General features: G+C 40.6%; 1 protein-coding gene across 6 annotated transcripts in view; it reads left to right on the forward strand.

Annotated features, from left to right (window-relative positions):
* The window catches only part of PLIN2 (perilipin 2), a 75,624-nt gene that overhangs the window by 54,854 nt on the left and 6,898 nt on the right, over positions 1-13,872 (forward strand). For 3 of the 6 annotated variants that reach the window (XM_072959352.1, XM_072959356.1, XM_015242660.3), the window contains 6 exons: positions 6,984-7,021; positions 7,104-7,299; positions 8,985-9,067; positions 9,876-10,161; positions 10,820-11,001; positions 13,377-13,511. In XM_072959352.1, the coding sequence (XP_072815453.1) occupies positions 7,007-7,021; positions 7,104-7,299; positions 8,985-9,067; positions 9,876-10,161; positions 10,820-11,001; positions 13,377-13,511 (897 nt within the window). In that variant the 5' untranslated portion in view covers positions 6,984-7,006. Of the gene's footprint in view, positions 1-5,840; positions 5,968-6,023; positions 6,313-6,983; positions 7,022-7,103; positions 7,300-8,984; positions 9,068-9,875; positions 10,162-10,819; positions 11,002-13,376; positions 13,512-13,872 lie in introns of those variants that run through there. The other 3 variants (XM_072959351.1, XM_072959354.1, XM_072959355.1) reach the window with 3 other exon arrangements.

The raw sequence follows: 13,872 nt of genomic DNA on the forward strand, positions 1-13,872 counted from the left end.
GCTCCCCTACAGTAATTTAAAAAGTTCTCATCACAAAAACATACAAAAATTGTAAATATGTGAGGTGATGGATGTATCAACTAACTTTATTTTGGTAATTATTTTTCAATATATACATATATAAAATCACTACACTGTATACCTCAAACTTACACAATGTTATATGACTACTATATCTCAATAAAGCTGGAAACAAAAAGGTTGGGATTCTGACCTAAAAATCAATATTCACCCCCCCCCCCACAGTATGATGCTATCCTAAGAAACTACAAAAGAGCACCTTATCTGTATACAATAGATCACTGTTTCAGGAACTGTTTCTTCATCCTTGCGGAATCACTGAGTTTCCCCTAATGTGAACATTAATTACCTGATATAATGATGATAATATAAAAACTATATGTGCCATCTTAATTTCTCTTTGCTTTACTTATTTATTTACCTATTTTAAATGTATTCTTTTTGTATTTTATGCATCTTCTAAGGCAATTTAAGTCCTTTGTGTATGGTGGGGAATACATTGGATATAAATAACAGAAAGAAAGCTATATTCTGTATTCACTTAATAATTGCATTTGCTTAAAGAGAATTAAAAACGCATGAAATTGTGACATCCCAGGATAATTTCAGTTTATAAAATCTCAAACCTATAACTAGGTACCAGATGGAGGGGAAGACAAATAGAATCAGATCAGAAATTGATTTTCAATTTGATGAAATCTATCTTCTGATTGCTTTTACTGGAGTTACGAATTTCAGACAGAGAAGGGCAGGGGCCCTGGAAGGCTAAAAGATGTGAAGTTCAGTTGGGCAGAAGGAGATTGGTTCTCTTGGAAACCAAGTCAAGAGGAAGCCCATGTGAAAGAGGAATTGCCTTTTCCCTTCAAGGTATTTGGAGGGGTGTGAAAAAAGAATGGCAGAGGATCAAGTTCAGGGGTGAGTGGAGAGGCAGATTACTCGCGTCACCCAAGAAATTCTTCCTGCTGGTGACCAGTTTGAATGGAATTTTAACTGTTCAAAACAAAAATCATCTGGCTTCATGATTCATTACTTGTGACCCATTATCTTTGTCTCTGGTCCATGAGAAAGGTAGTTTTATCTACTTTCCAGCTCAGGTGAAAAGAAGAAATGAACAGAGTGATACTTCCCCTGTGTTTGGATAAGGCTGTCTTGTGACGAGGGAATAGGAAAAGGCACCTGTGTGGGTTGAGATATGTTTATAGAAATGACACTGTAAAGTTATAAACAATGTGAGGTATTGTTATTTTTTGGACGAAGATAATATAGCTGGAAGGAGCCCTAGATACCATCTGACTCCATCTTACAGGCATTCAGGCCTATGTGGGCCAAGCGTATTTACTAAGAGCACACACCAAGCACTGCTAAACAGTGTAGATTCCAGAGTCAGGCATACCTGGTCTGAGGCCCAGTTCTGCCACCGACTGCTTGGTAATGTTGAGGCTGAAGAGGGCCTCACAGAAGTGAAGAGCTGAGTCATGCAGAAAGAGTAGAGCTTGCCAGACCGACAGGTACTCCAGGCAGGGGAAACAAGGGTTTGTCCAGAGAGAAGGGATGAAAGGGGGAGCACGCTGCCTAGAGGTGAATGCAGGATATGGTGCTTAGTGAGGACGGAAGAAGAAAAACAGTGAGCGGTGGGGAAGGTGGCAGTTGCCCTACCTCTGCAAGAGGAAACTTCAAGCCAGGTTTTTTTTCCTAGCTATTTTATTATTACTTTGTATCAATAATACACCCAGGTTGAGTTGCTCCAAACTCCACGAAATGTGTCCTTGTCAACAGGGCCTCCCATGCTTTGTAGTCCAGGAAGGAAGGTTAGACAGGAGCCGGGATATTACTGGTTCCCTGCATCCCCTTCAGCTTCCCCTGTGAGCAAGGCTCTCCTGGGCAAGAAGGCTCTGGTGTGGTTAGAAAACATTAATAACAGCTCCCATTTATACGTACTTGGCATTATTCTGTTCAATGTATTGATTCATTTAATCCTCACAGAATCCTTAGAGTAAGCACCACTTATTTTTTCCTTTTCTCAACTTTTCAAAACTTCCAAAAATAGAAGTATAGCATACTTATAAAAATGTAAGTGTCCAGTTTAATGAATTTCCACAAAAAGAGCAGACACATGTAACTAGCACCTAGAACAAGAAAAAGAAGGTTATCAGCACACAATAGGTCCCTGATGGCCCCATCCGGTCACTAGCCCTCCCCACCTTGCAAAGCAACTCTCATTCTTATTTTTTTTTTTAAAGAGAGTTTGTTTGTTTTTAGTGGAGGTACTCATGCAGGAAAAAAATAGACGTGGGGCGTGAGGAGGGCCGTGTCCCAGGTCTCAGTTGAGCCCCTGGGACGTGCCCCACCAAATGTAGGTCCTTGGATTTGAGCAGGAAAAAGTTCAAGTGCGAGCCACAGTTGAGTAAAGGTAGATTTATTTAGAGAGATACATACTGCATAGAGTGTAAGGCAAGAGAAAGGCAAGGAAAGAGGTGTGGGAATTGGGTGCTCAGGTTAGAGTAACGTAGGTACGCACTCCATACAGTAGGGCCCTCTCCGAAGAGGGAGCGGAAAAGGGCTGCCAGGTGTGGTGGTGCCAGTTTTTATGGGCTCAGTAGCTTCACACGCCTACAGGTGGGACCATTCCAACTGCCTTGGGGAAGGAGCTGGGATTCCCAGGAATTTGGCCACTGCCCACTCTTTGGCCTTCTGTGGTTAGCCTTGGGACTGTTGTGACACTTGCGGTCATGTTATTGATCACACTAATATGTTAACAATGAGCATATAATGAAGCTCAAAGGCTACTAGAAGTCAAACCTCCCACCAACTTAATCCTTAAGGTCAACTGGGAGTTGAATCTTCCACCATTTCAGTGTAAAATTGCTGTCATTCCTTGGATGGCTCTGCCCTGTCCCCTTCCCTCCTGTCTCAGTACTGGGGATTGAACCCAGGACTCGTGCATGCTAAGTACGCACTCTGCCCCTGAGCTATACCCACCCCCACATCCTTCCTTCTGACAGCACAGCTTAGTTTGCTTGTTTTGTACAGTATTATCTGTAGGCAGCTTCTTTCACTTACATTGCATGTAGCTACAGGTCTGTTTATTCTCGTTGTATGATATCCTCAGCCTTTCATTTTGAAACATTGAAAGCTCCAGCAAAGTTGAAAAACTAGTACATCCAATAGACACCCATATACCCTTTACCTAGAACACGAAGGACTATTATTATTTCCACTTCATACATGAGGAAACTAGGTCAAAATGGAATTAGGCAGCTAGCTCAGGTTATGACCCTGGGATCTAGTCTCACCTAGCTTGCTGCCTAGTCAGTCACAAATGTGGGCAAATAACATAACATCTCTGACTGATTCTCATTATTAAGATGAGAGTAATAGTCCCCATTCGAGTTTCCAGATTGTTGTGAGGCTCAAATAATGAGGAACATGTGAAAGTGCTTTGTGAAGAGTAAAAAGGTGTTACTAAAAAAAATACTGTTAAAATGTAGGTGCGTGGGCCTCACTCCCTGTAGCTCCTGATTCAGTATGTCTGGGGTAGGAGGCGGAATGTTTCACAAGCACCCGAGGTGATGCTGAAGCACTAGTCCCCAGACCAACCATGAAAAAACACTTCTGTAAAACAAAGGTTCTCAAACTTTAGAGACTATCAGAATCAACTGGGGGACTTGATTGTTCTTGTCACTAGCTCCATGTTCTCCCAGACTCGAGAAGATGAAAGAAAGGAGCAGGTAAAGAATCCAGAGAGCTTTATGCTCTGGGGGCATGGAGAGCCTAGCCCCCAACATTAGCCTCTGGAGCCCTTGCCTTCTGAGGCACAGAGAAGCAGAGGGAAGCTTGCTTATCCTTAAAGAGGGCAAGTGACTCACAGATTTAAAATAAACAAAAAGAAGGAGGCATTCGTAGGTGAAAGGACAAGAGCCTTCTGTTGCAAAATATAAGGTCAGATTAGTGAGAAGTTAAAAAAAAACCAAAAAACCCCAACAACAACAACCATCAGGACTCAAAATCCAGTACAGCCGTTTTACTTCAGGGTGAGGATAGATTAGTAATAGGCACACCAAACCTCAGCTTAGAGCACCAACAAAGATGGACAGCAAAAAGAAGAGAAAAAAGTAGTACTTTGATTGCTTAAAGCACTGAAGATGTAAACACAGGAAAAAAACAAAACAAAACAGAGAATTTTGGACTTCCTAACAGTGATCTTATGATAGTACTGTATTTTATTTTGAATTACCTGGTGTATGTAGCGGGCAGATACTTTATTTTATTCTTGCTGGGGGTGTCCAGATGTCTTCATTCATGTATAAGGGATACATTTTTAATGGGTCAGTTTGGAGCTTTAAATATGATAAACAGTATATATGTGCATGTAACATTAGTTAAGTAATTGAGGTGAATGCCTTTGAGGGTTTCCCACAGTGCAAACTTGGTAACTTGACAAAGCCTGCCCCTGGGCTCCAGCGTCCTCGCCGCCTTCGCTTGCTCCCAGTTCTGGAGGCCAAGGACCTGGCACCAGCTCCCCCTCGCACCTCCCACCTATCCTTTATTGTTTACCTTCTCGGAGAGAGGGCTGGGGAGGCCGAGGCCCGCTGCGATGTCAACAGATCCCAGGCCACTCACCCGAGAGGTCTGCAGAATCCCTACCCAGCTCGGGTGGTTGCACAGCTTGTTCGCTCATATAATCTGGTGCAAATCCCTGCATTTTACACAAGAAAAAACTAGGACTCAGATGTTGATAATTTGTTTCTTCAAAAAAGAAAAAAAAAAGGCCAGTTTGCTAAGTAAAAATAAGTAGCTAACGAAAATGATCTGTCAAGCCATGAAAGACATGGAAGAAACTTAAAAGACATATTACTAAATGAAAGAAGCCAGTCTGAGAAGGCTACAAAATGTACCATTCCAACCAAATGACATTCTGGTAAAGGCATAGCTTACAGAAACAATAAAAAGATCGCGGTTTCCAGGTGTTGAAGGAGAGGGAGGGAGGGAGGAATGAATAGATGGAGCACATAGGATTTTTAGGGCAATGAAATTATTCTGTATGTAGTGGTGGCTACATGTCATTATGCATTTGTCAAAACCCACAGAATGTACAACATCGAGTAAACCCTAATGTAAACTATAGACTGGTTGATAATAATGTGCCCATGTTGGTTCATCAGTTGTACGAAGTATGTCACACTGATGAGGGATGTTGAGGATAGGGGAGTATGTATGTGTGGGTGGAGAGGGCTATGTGCGAATTTAATTTTCTGCTCAATTCTTCCGTGAACCTGAAACTGCTCTAAAAGAATAAAGTCTATTCAAAACAAAAGTAGCTACCATCTGGGAGTGATTTGTGTTTAAGTCTCCCTAAGGAAAAAAAAAAAAAAAGACCAACCAACGGTATTCTCAGGCCCTTTTCAGAAACTCCGATTCCACTTTAAATTCCACGTATGTTTGAGGAACTGACTTTACAGTCAAAAGAGTAGCAAAACAAATCTCTACAGGGCTGTCATCCCTTAGAATTTCACAAAACTTTTATCAGTTATTTGTTTGCTATAAATAACAGTCGGAGCGTCACTGTTTCCGTTTTTAAAGAGTTCTATTCCGAGGGCTGAGAGAAATCAACAGGTTAGTTACTGTTCATTTGTCCGCGCGACTCCTCCACCGCCTTTTGCAAGAGCACAGAGCCGGCGTGGGCGGCGGCCGCATTTTCCCCGGGGGTCCCCTCAGTACCCCCCACCCAGACAGCGCCCCCAGCCCACGCAGACAGGGGCCTCCACACCTGGACGCTGCGAGGCGAGGAGGCGGGGACCCGGGCCTCGGGGTGTCGGGTGTCCGGGGGCCGCGGGTCACGCGGCGCGGGGGCGGGGCGGGCGGGTATACAGCGCGGCGTCCGCGGGCCCTGCGCTGTGAGCGCCGCGTGGAGTCTCCGGGCCGCGCTCTTCCCGCTGCTGCCGGCCGGTGGGTGCGCACCCCGCCTGCACGGGCTCCAGGACGGGCCCCGGCGGCCTCGCGGCGGTTTCCGGGTCCCAGCTGGGAAGGGGCGGTCTCCTGGGCCTGCGCTTTTCCACCCTCGCTTTTTTGTTCGTTGCGACTTCTCGTCCGCCCGCTGCTTTGATGCGGTTGTAGCTTCTTGGCTTGGTTGCGGGGTAACAGTTTCCATTTGTCCCGAAAGGACATTATTTAAAAGGAAACGCGTTAGAAAACCGTCTTAAAGAATAGTTTCTGTGGGGTAGGCAGTGACAGCCGAGCTGTTGATACTGGCGCGTGACTTCCCGCCTTAAGCGTGATTCTTCCTCTTTTCTGGTAAAACTGGGAACCTTGGTGGCGGCCTCAGGGTGAACTGATTTGCCGGGGAGTGGTGGACAGCGGGCTGGGCGGGTTCTTTCCTTCCCAGCTCCGCTGCTTAGCGGTGAAGCAGTTTTGTGTGGGTGTGGGTCGTTGGGGACACTAAATTTACATTTAAAAGCGCCCTGAAAAGTATCTCAATTCCTTGGGGTAGTTCCTCCTGTGCTTGGTGTCCCCTGAACTAGCCTCAGTCCTTTAACAAGGATCAAGCAGTCCATCTTGACTGTCCAAGCTGTCTTCTACTTGAAATACCTCTTTAATTTTAATACGGATTTTAACTTCGTTAGCATTTTTGAGGACAGGTATTGCTCTTCAAAAGGCATCTCCATTGTCCTGGTGGAAAAACAAGATAAATATATCAACAGCTTTGTTTTTCTTTGTGAAGCCTGTTTAATAGTGAAAGCTTACATATGAGCTCTGAAATCCTGCTTCAGGACGGGTTTGCCCAGAGCAGAGCTCTGAGAGCTGGACGGTGGGAAGAACTTTGGACAACACTTACTTCACATTTATTCATTCATTCACTCACTCACTCATTCATTCATTCAACTTGAATTAGCATTTGCTTGGGTTGGGGAATGAATCTGGGAGCATCTTACCCCGGTGTCCTGAAATAAGTTTCTCTTCTGCAGATTTCGTCTCTTCAGGCAGAAAAATGGCACCAAAACCGGTATGATTTTTAAACAGCTGTATTTTGTTTCCTTTCTGTCCCCATGTGTTTTGGAAATTAACACCTCCCTCTTCCGTTGTAGAATGTGGTGACAAGGGTGGCCAACTTGCCCTTGGTGAGCTCCGCTTATGACCTTGTCTCCACGGCTTACGTCAGTACAAAGGATCAGTATCCCTGCTTGAAGTCTGTGTGTGAGATGGCAGAGAAGGGCGTGAAGACCATCACCTCGGTGGCTATGACGAGTGCTCTGCCTATCATCCAAAAGCTGGAGCCACAACGTGAGTTCTGGTTTCCCCTCCAAAATGAAGCCCCCAGGTACTCATCAAGAGGAAGCCCGAAGCTAGCCTGAATGTGGTGAATGCCAGCATTTGGCCTTAAGCAACCACATCAGGGAATCCTCAGCCATTCCCGAGGGACATCCTGCCTTTACTGAGTAACTGCCAGGTGACCTTCATTGTTACAGAAGGCCTACTTCATAACAGTGGCAGATGTTGTATGAAAAAAAAATCCCTCAGAGATGCTTCTATATTGGCAGCTGAGATCACACGGGGAGCCAGTGAGTGAACTGAAATAGCTGACTTCTTGGGACTACACAGTACACATGAATGCCTTTTTTTTTTTAACATCAACATACAGTTCACCCACTTAAAGTGTACAATTCATTAATTTTTAGCATATTCAGAATTGCACAGGCATCACCATGATCGATTTTACATTTTCATGACCCAGCAAAGAAACCTCATACCAGTTTCTCTTTGGGATGATGGAAAAGTCCTGGAAATGATAGTGGTAATGATTGCACAATATTGTGAATGAAGTTAATGGCAGTGAATTGTACACTTGAAAATAATTAAAATGGTGAGATTTGTTATGTATATTTTAGAATAATTAAAAAAAGAAATAATCCTTATACTCACTGACAATGACTCCCCATCTCCCTCCCCCTTAGGCAACTACTAATCTATTTTCTGTCTTCATAGGTATCATATTCTGGACATTTAAAATAAGTGGAATCATAAAATATGTGTTTTTTTATGACTGGCTTGTTTCACTTAATGTTTTGAAGGTTCATTCAAGTTGTAGCATAATTACTATTTAACATGGAATAATATTCTATTGTGTGGATATGTCATTTTATTCATTAATTCATTATGGGTGTTTGAGTTGCTTTTACTTTTTGGCTGTTCTGAATAATGAATGCTACTGTGAACATTTGTATATAAGTTTTTGTATGGACATGTGTTCTCAATTCTCTTGGGTATACGTAGGAGTAGAACCTCCAATTTCTCCACATTATGAACTACTTTTGAATAAAGGTTTAAATCATTCCCCCAAATGGTATGTCATGGACTTTTAGGATTAAAGGGAACGTTTTAGAAATAAGTTTTCCAACTCTGCTACTTCCCAAATGAATTTAGTACTACTAGTGCTAGGTTTGGTCATCCTTGGAAAGTTGGGGGAGCTAGGACTGAAATATGGGTCTTGTTAGGGAGATCCAGGGTGCTATTAGTGTACGGTTTCCTGGTGATAACCCTACTGAATTAAGCGTAGGTAGGTATTAAACTACGATGCAAATGCTAATTTTGAGTTTTCAGGTACTTCATTCCCTGAATGAAGGTTCAGGTGAAGCCTGGCTTTTCTTGGCATTAACCTTAGTTGAGGGAACAAGGATGAGGAAGAAGCTTCTTGACCAGCTTCCTGCTTGGCCTGTCACTGCCTCTGTTTGCTCTTCCTCCACACTTTTATTTCCCTGTTAGTAGAAGAAAGTTGCCAGAAACCGAGCAAGAATCTTCTGTCTGAAAGAGAGAAACCAGATAATGCATTGTGTGGTATATGAAGATCAATATTTTTGCTGGGTTTTTTGTTTTGTTTTGTTTTTATAAAAGTAAAGGTTCAGGGTATAATAAGACATACTCACTCTTACCCAGACTGTTAACACTTTCACCATTTGTGATTCTTCTAGTTGCTGTTGCCAATACCTATGCCTGCAAGGGGCTGGACAGGATTGAGGAGAAACTGCCTATTCTGAATCAGCCAACAAAACAGGTGAGCTTGGAACAAGAGTGCTGAGGCTTGCCACCTCATGTTTTTAAGTTTTATCTGTTTACCACAGGCTGTCTGGGCAAGCCATAAACAGGTAGTACTTAACGTGTTCCCTCAACCTGTGATGTAGTGTTGAAAGAGTAATCGCCCTTCCTGAACTGTTGTCAGGTTATATCTTAAGAAGGAGAGATGAATTGTCCACCTTTGGTTTAGAATACCTTTAGTCTGATCTCTCTTAATTTGTGGCTTCATCTCTGCAAGTGAAATTGGTTTCTTAAATAACCGATAGCTGTGTGGTATTGGATAAATGCAGAGATAGTAAATAGGGCCTTTTTTGGCTTGGCATCTGAGAGCTCATCTTGTATGATGGATAACTGACATCTCTGCTTGTATGTTGGCCTTCTGAGGTTGTGTGCATCAGCCCAGGTGTGCATGGTACCTAAGTCTGTGCATATAGGCATACATGAGGGGCTCAGTACAAGCATGTCAACATGGAAAATGCCATTCTTAGAGTACCCTTTGTACCTGATCTCAGATTCATCTAGTTTAAAAAGAAAAAAAAACTTGACAAATTGACAAATTTTATATCTGTTTTCCTCATCTACAGCTACCTTTAAGTGGTGGCAGGTAGGGCATTTATACATAAGAAGGAAATTGAAGCTCATCAACTCAGCAACTTGTCCGAGACCTACAACTAGAAAGTGAAAGGGCCGATTCATTCTTGAACTCTTAAATTATGCTACCTTAGTTAAGACAGTAAATTTATGCCCATATTTCTTACTGGCCAGGTGATTTGCTTTTTTCCTTGTAGGTTGTTGCCAGTGCCAAAGGTGCTATGACTGGGGCGAAAGATGCTGTGACGACTTCTGTGTCCGGGGCCAAGGATTCCTTGGCCAGCACGATCACTGGGGTGGTGGACAAGACCAAAGGAGCAGTGACAGGCAGTGTGGAGAAAACCAAGTCTGTGGTCAATGACAGTATCAACACAGTCCTGGGAAGTCGGGTGATGCAGCTGGTGAACAGTGGAGTAGAAAATGCGCTCACCAAATCAGAGCTCCTGGTAGACCAGTACCTCCCTCTCACCCAGGAAGAACTAGGTAATTGGATTTTCATCTTGAAATAATATCTTATATTTTAAAGCAATCTTTCTAAACAGCTTCATTGAAATATATTTTATATGCCAAGAAAGTCACCTGTTTTCATTCTAAATTTACAGTTGCCCAACCATCACTAGAATCCAGTTTTAGAACATTTCTGTTACCCCAAAAGATAAAAGATCCTTCATGCCTGTTTGCAGGCCATCTCCATCACCCATTTTCCACCCCCTCCCTGATCCTCAACCTCCTGAGCAACCACTAATCTTTCTGTCTTAATAGTTTTCCTTCTTAAGGCATGGAGTTGTTCATAGTAAGTTTTGAAATTTTAGGAGAAATTAGCCTATAGAAATATTTTCTATAAATAGATTGCCTTTAATGGGCTGCTGTATAGCATCGTGAATCATTTAGTGTTTACTGTAACTCCAAAGGAGCTCTATTGGGAAGAGACCTGTGTAGATGACATGTGTCAGATTCAGTGATGTGTTGTTCTGGGTTGCCAAGCCCAGCAGCAGACAAGCGCTGTCTTGGAAAAAGACGTGCATAATTGTTAGATGGGTGGGTGGAATCAGCAAAATCAAGATCTAGGTTAGAGTCCAGGCCTTGTCACTGACAGCTGTGATCCCTGACTTTTTTTTTTGTCCCTTCTTTATAACTTCAGAAAAAGAAGCCAAAAAAGTGGAAGGATTTGATATGGTTCAGAAACCAAGTTATTATATTAGACTGGGATACCTGTCTACCAAACTCCGCTCTCGGGCCTACCAGCAGGCCCTCAGCAGGGTTAAAGAAGCTAAGCAAAAAAGCCAAGAGGTCATTTCCCAGCTCCATTCCACTGTCAACCTGGTGAGTATAACTTCATTTAAAGGAACCTGACACAAAACCTATAATACAGAACACAGAATACAGAATATAGAATATAGAATTGAGAATATAGAATACAGAATACCAAATATAGAACATAGAATACAGAATACACAATGTAGAATATAGAATACAGAATTTAGAATTATTATACAGAATACAGAACCCAGAGTATAGAACATGGAATCCAGAACACAGAATATAGAATATAGAATACAGAATATAGAACACAGAATATACAGTACAGAATCCAGAATATAGAATATAGAATCCAGAATATAGAATATAGAATACCGAACACAGAACATAGAATACAGAACACAGAATACAGAATATAGAGTACAGAACACAGAATACAGAATACAGAATATAGAATACAGAATACAGAATGCAGAATGTAGAATACAGAATGCAGAATGTAGAATATAGAATACAGAATACAGAATACAGAATGTAGAATATAGAATACAGAATTCAGAATATAGAATACAGAATACAGAATATAGAATACAGAATTCAGAATACAGAATACAGAATAAAGAATACAGAATTCAGAATGTAGAATATAGAATACAGAATACAGAATGTAGAATATAGAATACAGAATTCAGAATATAGAATACAGAATTCAGAATATAGAATACAGAATACAGAATATAGAATACAGAATACAGAATGTAGAATATAGAATACAGAATTCAGAATACAGAATACAGAATGTAGAATATAGAATGCAGAATATAGAATACAGAATACAGAATGTAGACTATAGAATATAGAATACAGAATACAGAATATAGATTACAGAATACAGAATATAGAATACAGAATGTTGAATTAGAATACAGAATATAGAATGCAGAATACAGAATGTAGAATATAGAATACAGAATACAGAATATAGAATACAGAATACAGAATACAGAATTCAGAATATAGAATACAGAATACAGAATATAGAATAGAGAATGTAGAATATAGAATACAGAATACAGAATTCAGAATTCAGAATACAGAATACAGAATATAGAATACAGAATGTAGAATACAGAATACAGAATATAGAATACAGAATGTAGAATACAGAATACAGAATATAGAATACAGAATACAGAATGTAGAATATAGAATACAGAATTCAGAATACAGAATACAGAATGTAGAATATAGAATACAGAATTCAGAATACAGAATACAGAATGTAGAATATAGAATACAGAATACAGAATGTAGAATATAGAATACAGAATACAGAATATAGATTACAGAATACAGAATATAGAATATAGAATACAGAATGTTGAATTAGAATACAGAATATAGAATGCAGAATACAGAATGTAGAATACAGAATACAGAATACAGAATATAGAATACAGAATACAGAATTCAGAATATAGAATACAGAATACAGAATATAGAATACAGAATACAGAATGTAGAATATAGAATACAGAATACAGAATTCAGAATTCAGAATATAGAATACAGAATACAGAATATAGAATACAGAATACAGAATGTAGAATATAGAATACAGAATTCAGAATACAGAATGTAGAATATAGAATACAGAATACAGAATATAGAATACAGAATACAAAAAAAAAAATAAAGGAACCTGAAGTGATTTCATTTATCTCGAATATTGGGAGTAACTGTAATCATCCAATCATCAATCAAATCCAAGAATTTTAATCTTAGCATATAAATAATCCAATAGAAAAATGGGCAAAGAGTATACAGACAAGTCATAGAAAAGGAAGTATACATAGTTGAAAAATACGAAGTGATGTTAATCTTACTCTGAGGGGTCAAATTACGCATGTCTGTCTTGTCTAGTGGTATTGGCAAAGTTTGACACTTGGGCAATGGTGTAGAGAAAGAGGTACACCTGTGTTGCACTCTTCTGAGGGATTAAAGGGACTGTTCTAGAAAAGTTACAAACACCTCTGCCTGGAGCAGCTTTACTTCTGGAAACTTACCCTACAGATAATTCTTGAGAGTTGCAAAAGAGTGTAAACAATGCACACCCACTAATAAGGGACTGATTAAATTGATACGGCACAAAAGACGACTATGTAGCCATTAAGGATTGCCAAGTTACAGAACAGTATGTATTGTATGGCTATCAGAAACCAGTTTATTCATGGAAGGGGAAGTAGGTGGCTGGCAACAGGGAAGAAGTTTGAGTTCCCTTCTCTTTTGTAATTTTAACTTGATAATTGGGGATAGGTCTCAAATACCAAGAATTTCTGTGAGAGTTTATGTTATCTGATTTGCATCATAGATCTGAGAACAGGCTAACATGAATGTCTGGCTAGTTTGTTCCTTTGTCTTCTTTCAATGTGTTCTAGATTGAATTTGCCAGGAAGAATGTGCATAGTGCCAACCAGAAAATTCAGGATGCTCAGGATAAGCTCTTCCTCTCCTGGGTGGAGTGGAAGAGAAGCACTGGCTATGATGATGCAGACGAATCCCACTGTGCTGAGGTAAGACCCTGGGACCGAGTCATCCGCTACAGTTTCCGAAGTTCTTACCAGACTTCGGATATTATTATTCCTCTTAGAATACTCTTCTCTATCAAAAGTTTGAATAATACAGTGTACATAGATTGTTATGTGACAGAAAAGCAAAAATGTGCAGTAACTTTGTCTAACAACTTACAGATAGGCATATTGCCCCTAACAGGATACAACTAACAGAAACATGGGTCTTGGCCTTTTTAATTTTTTTTTTTGAGTTATAGTCAGTTTACAATGTTGTGTCAATTTCTGGTGTATAGCACAATGTTTCAGTCATATATGAATATACATATATTCATTTTCATATTCTTTTTCACCATGAGCTACT

The sequence above is a fragment of the Vicugna pacos genome, chromosome 4 (genome assembly GCF_048564905.1).
Source record: "Vicugna pacos chromosome 4, VicPac4, whole genome shotgun sequence".
Lineage (NCBI taxonomy): Eukaryota > Metazoa > Chordata > Mammalia > Artiodactyla > Camelidae > Vicugna > Vicugna pacos.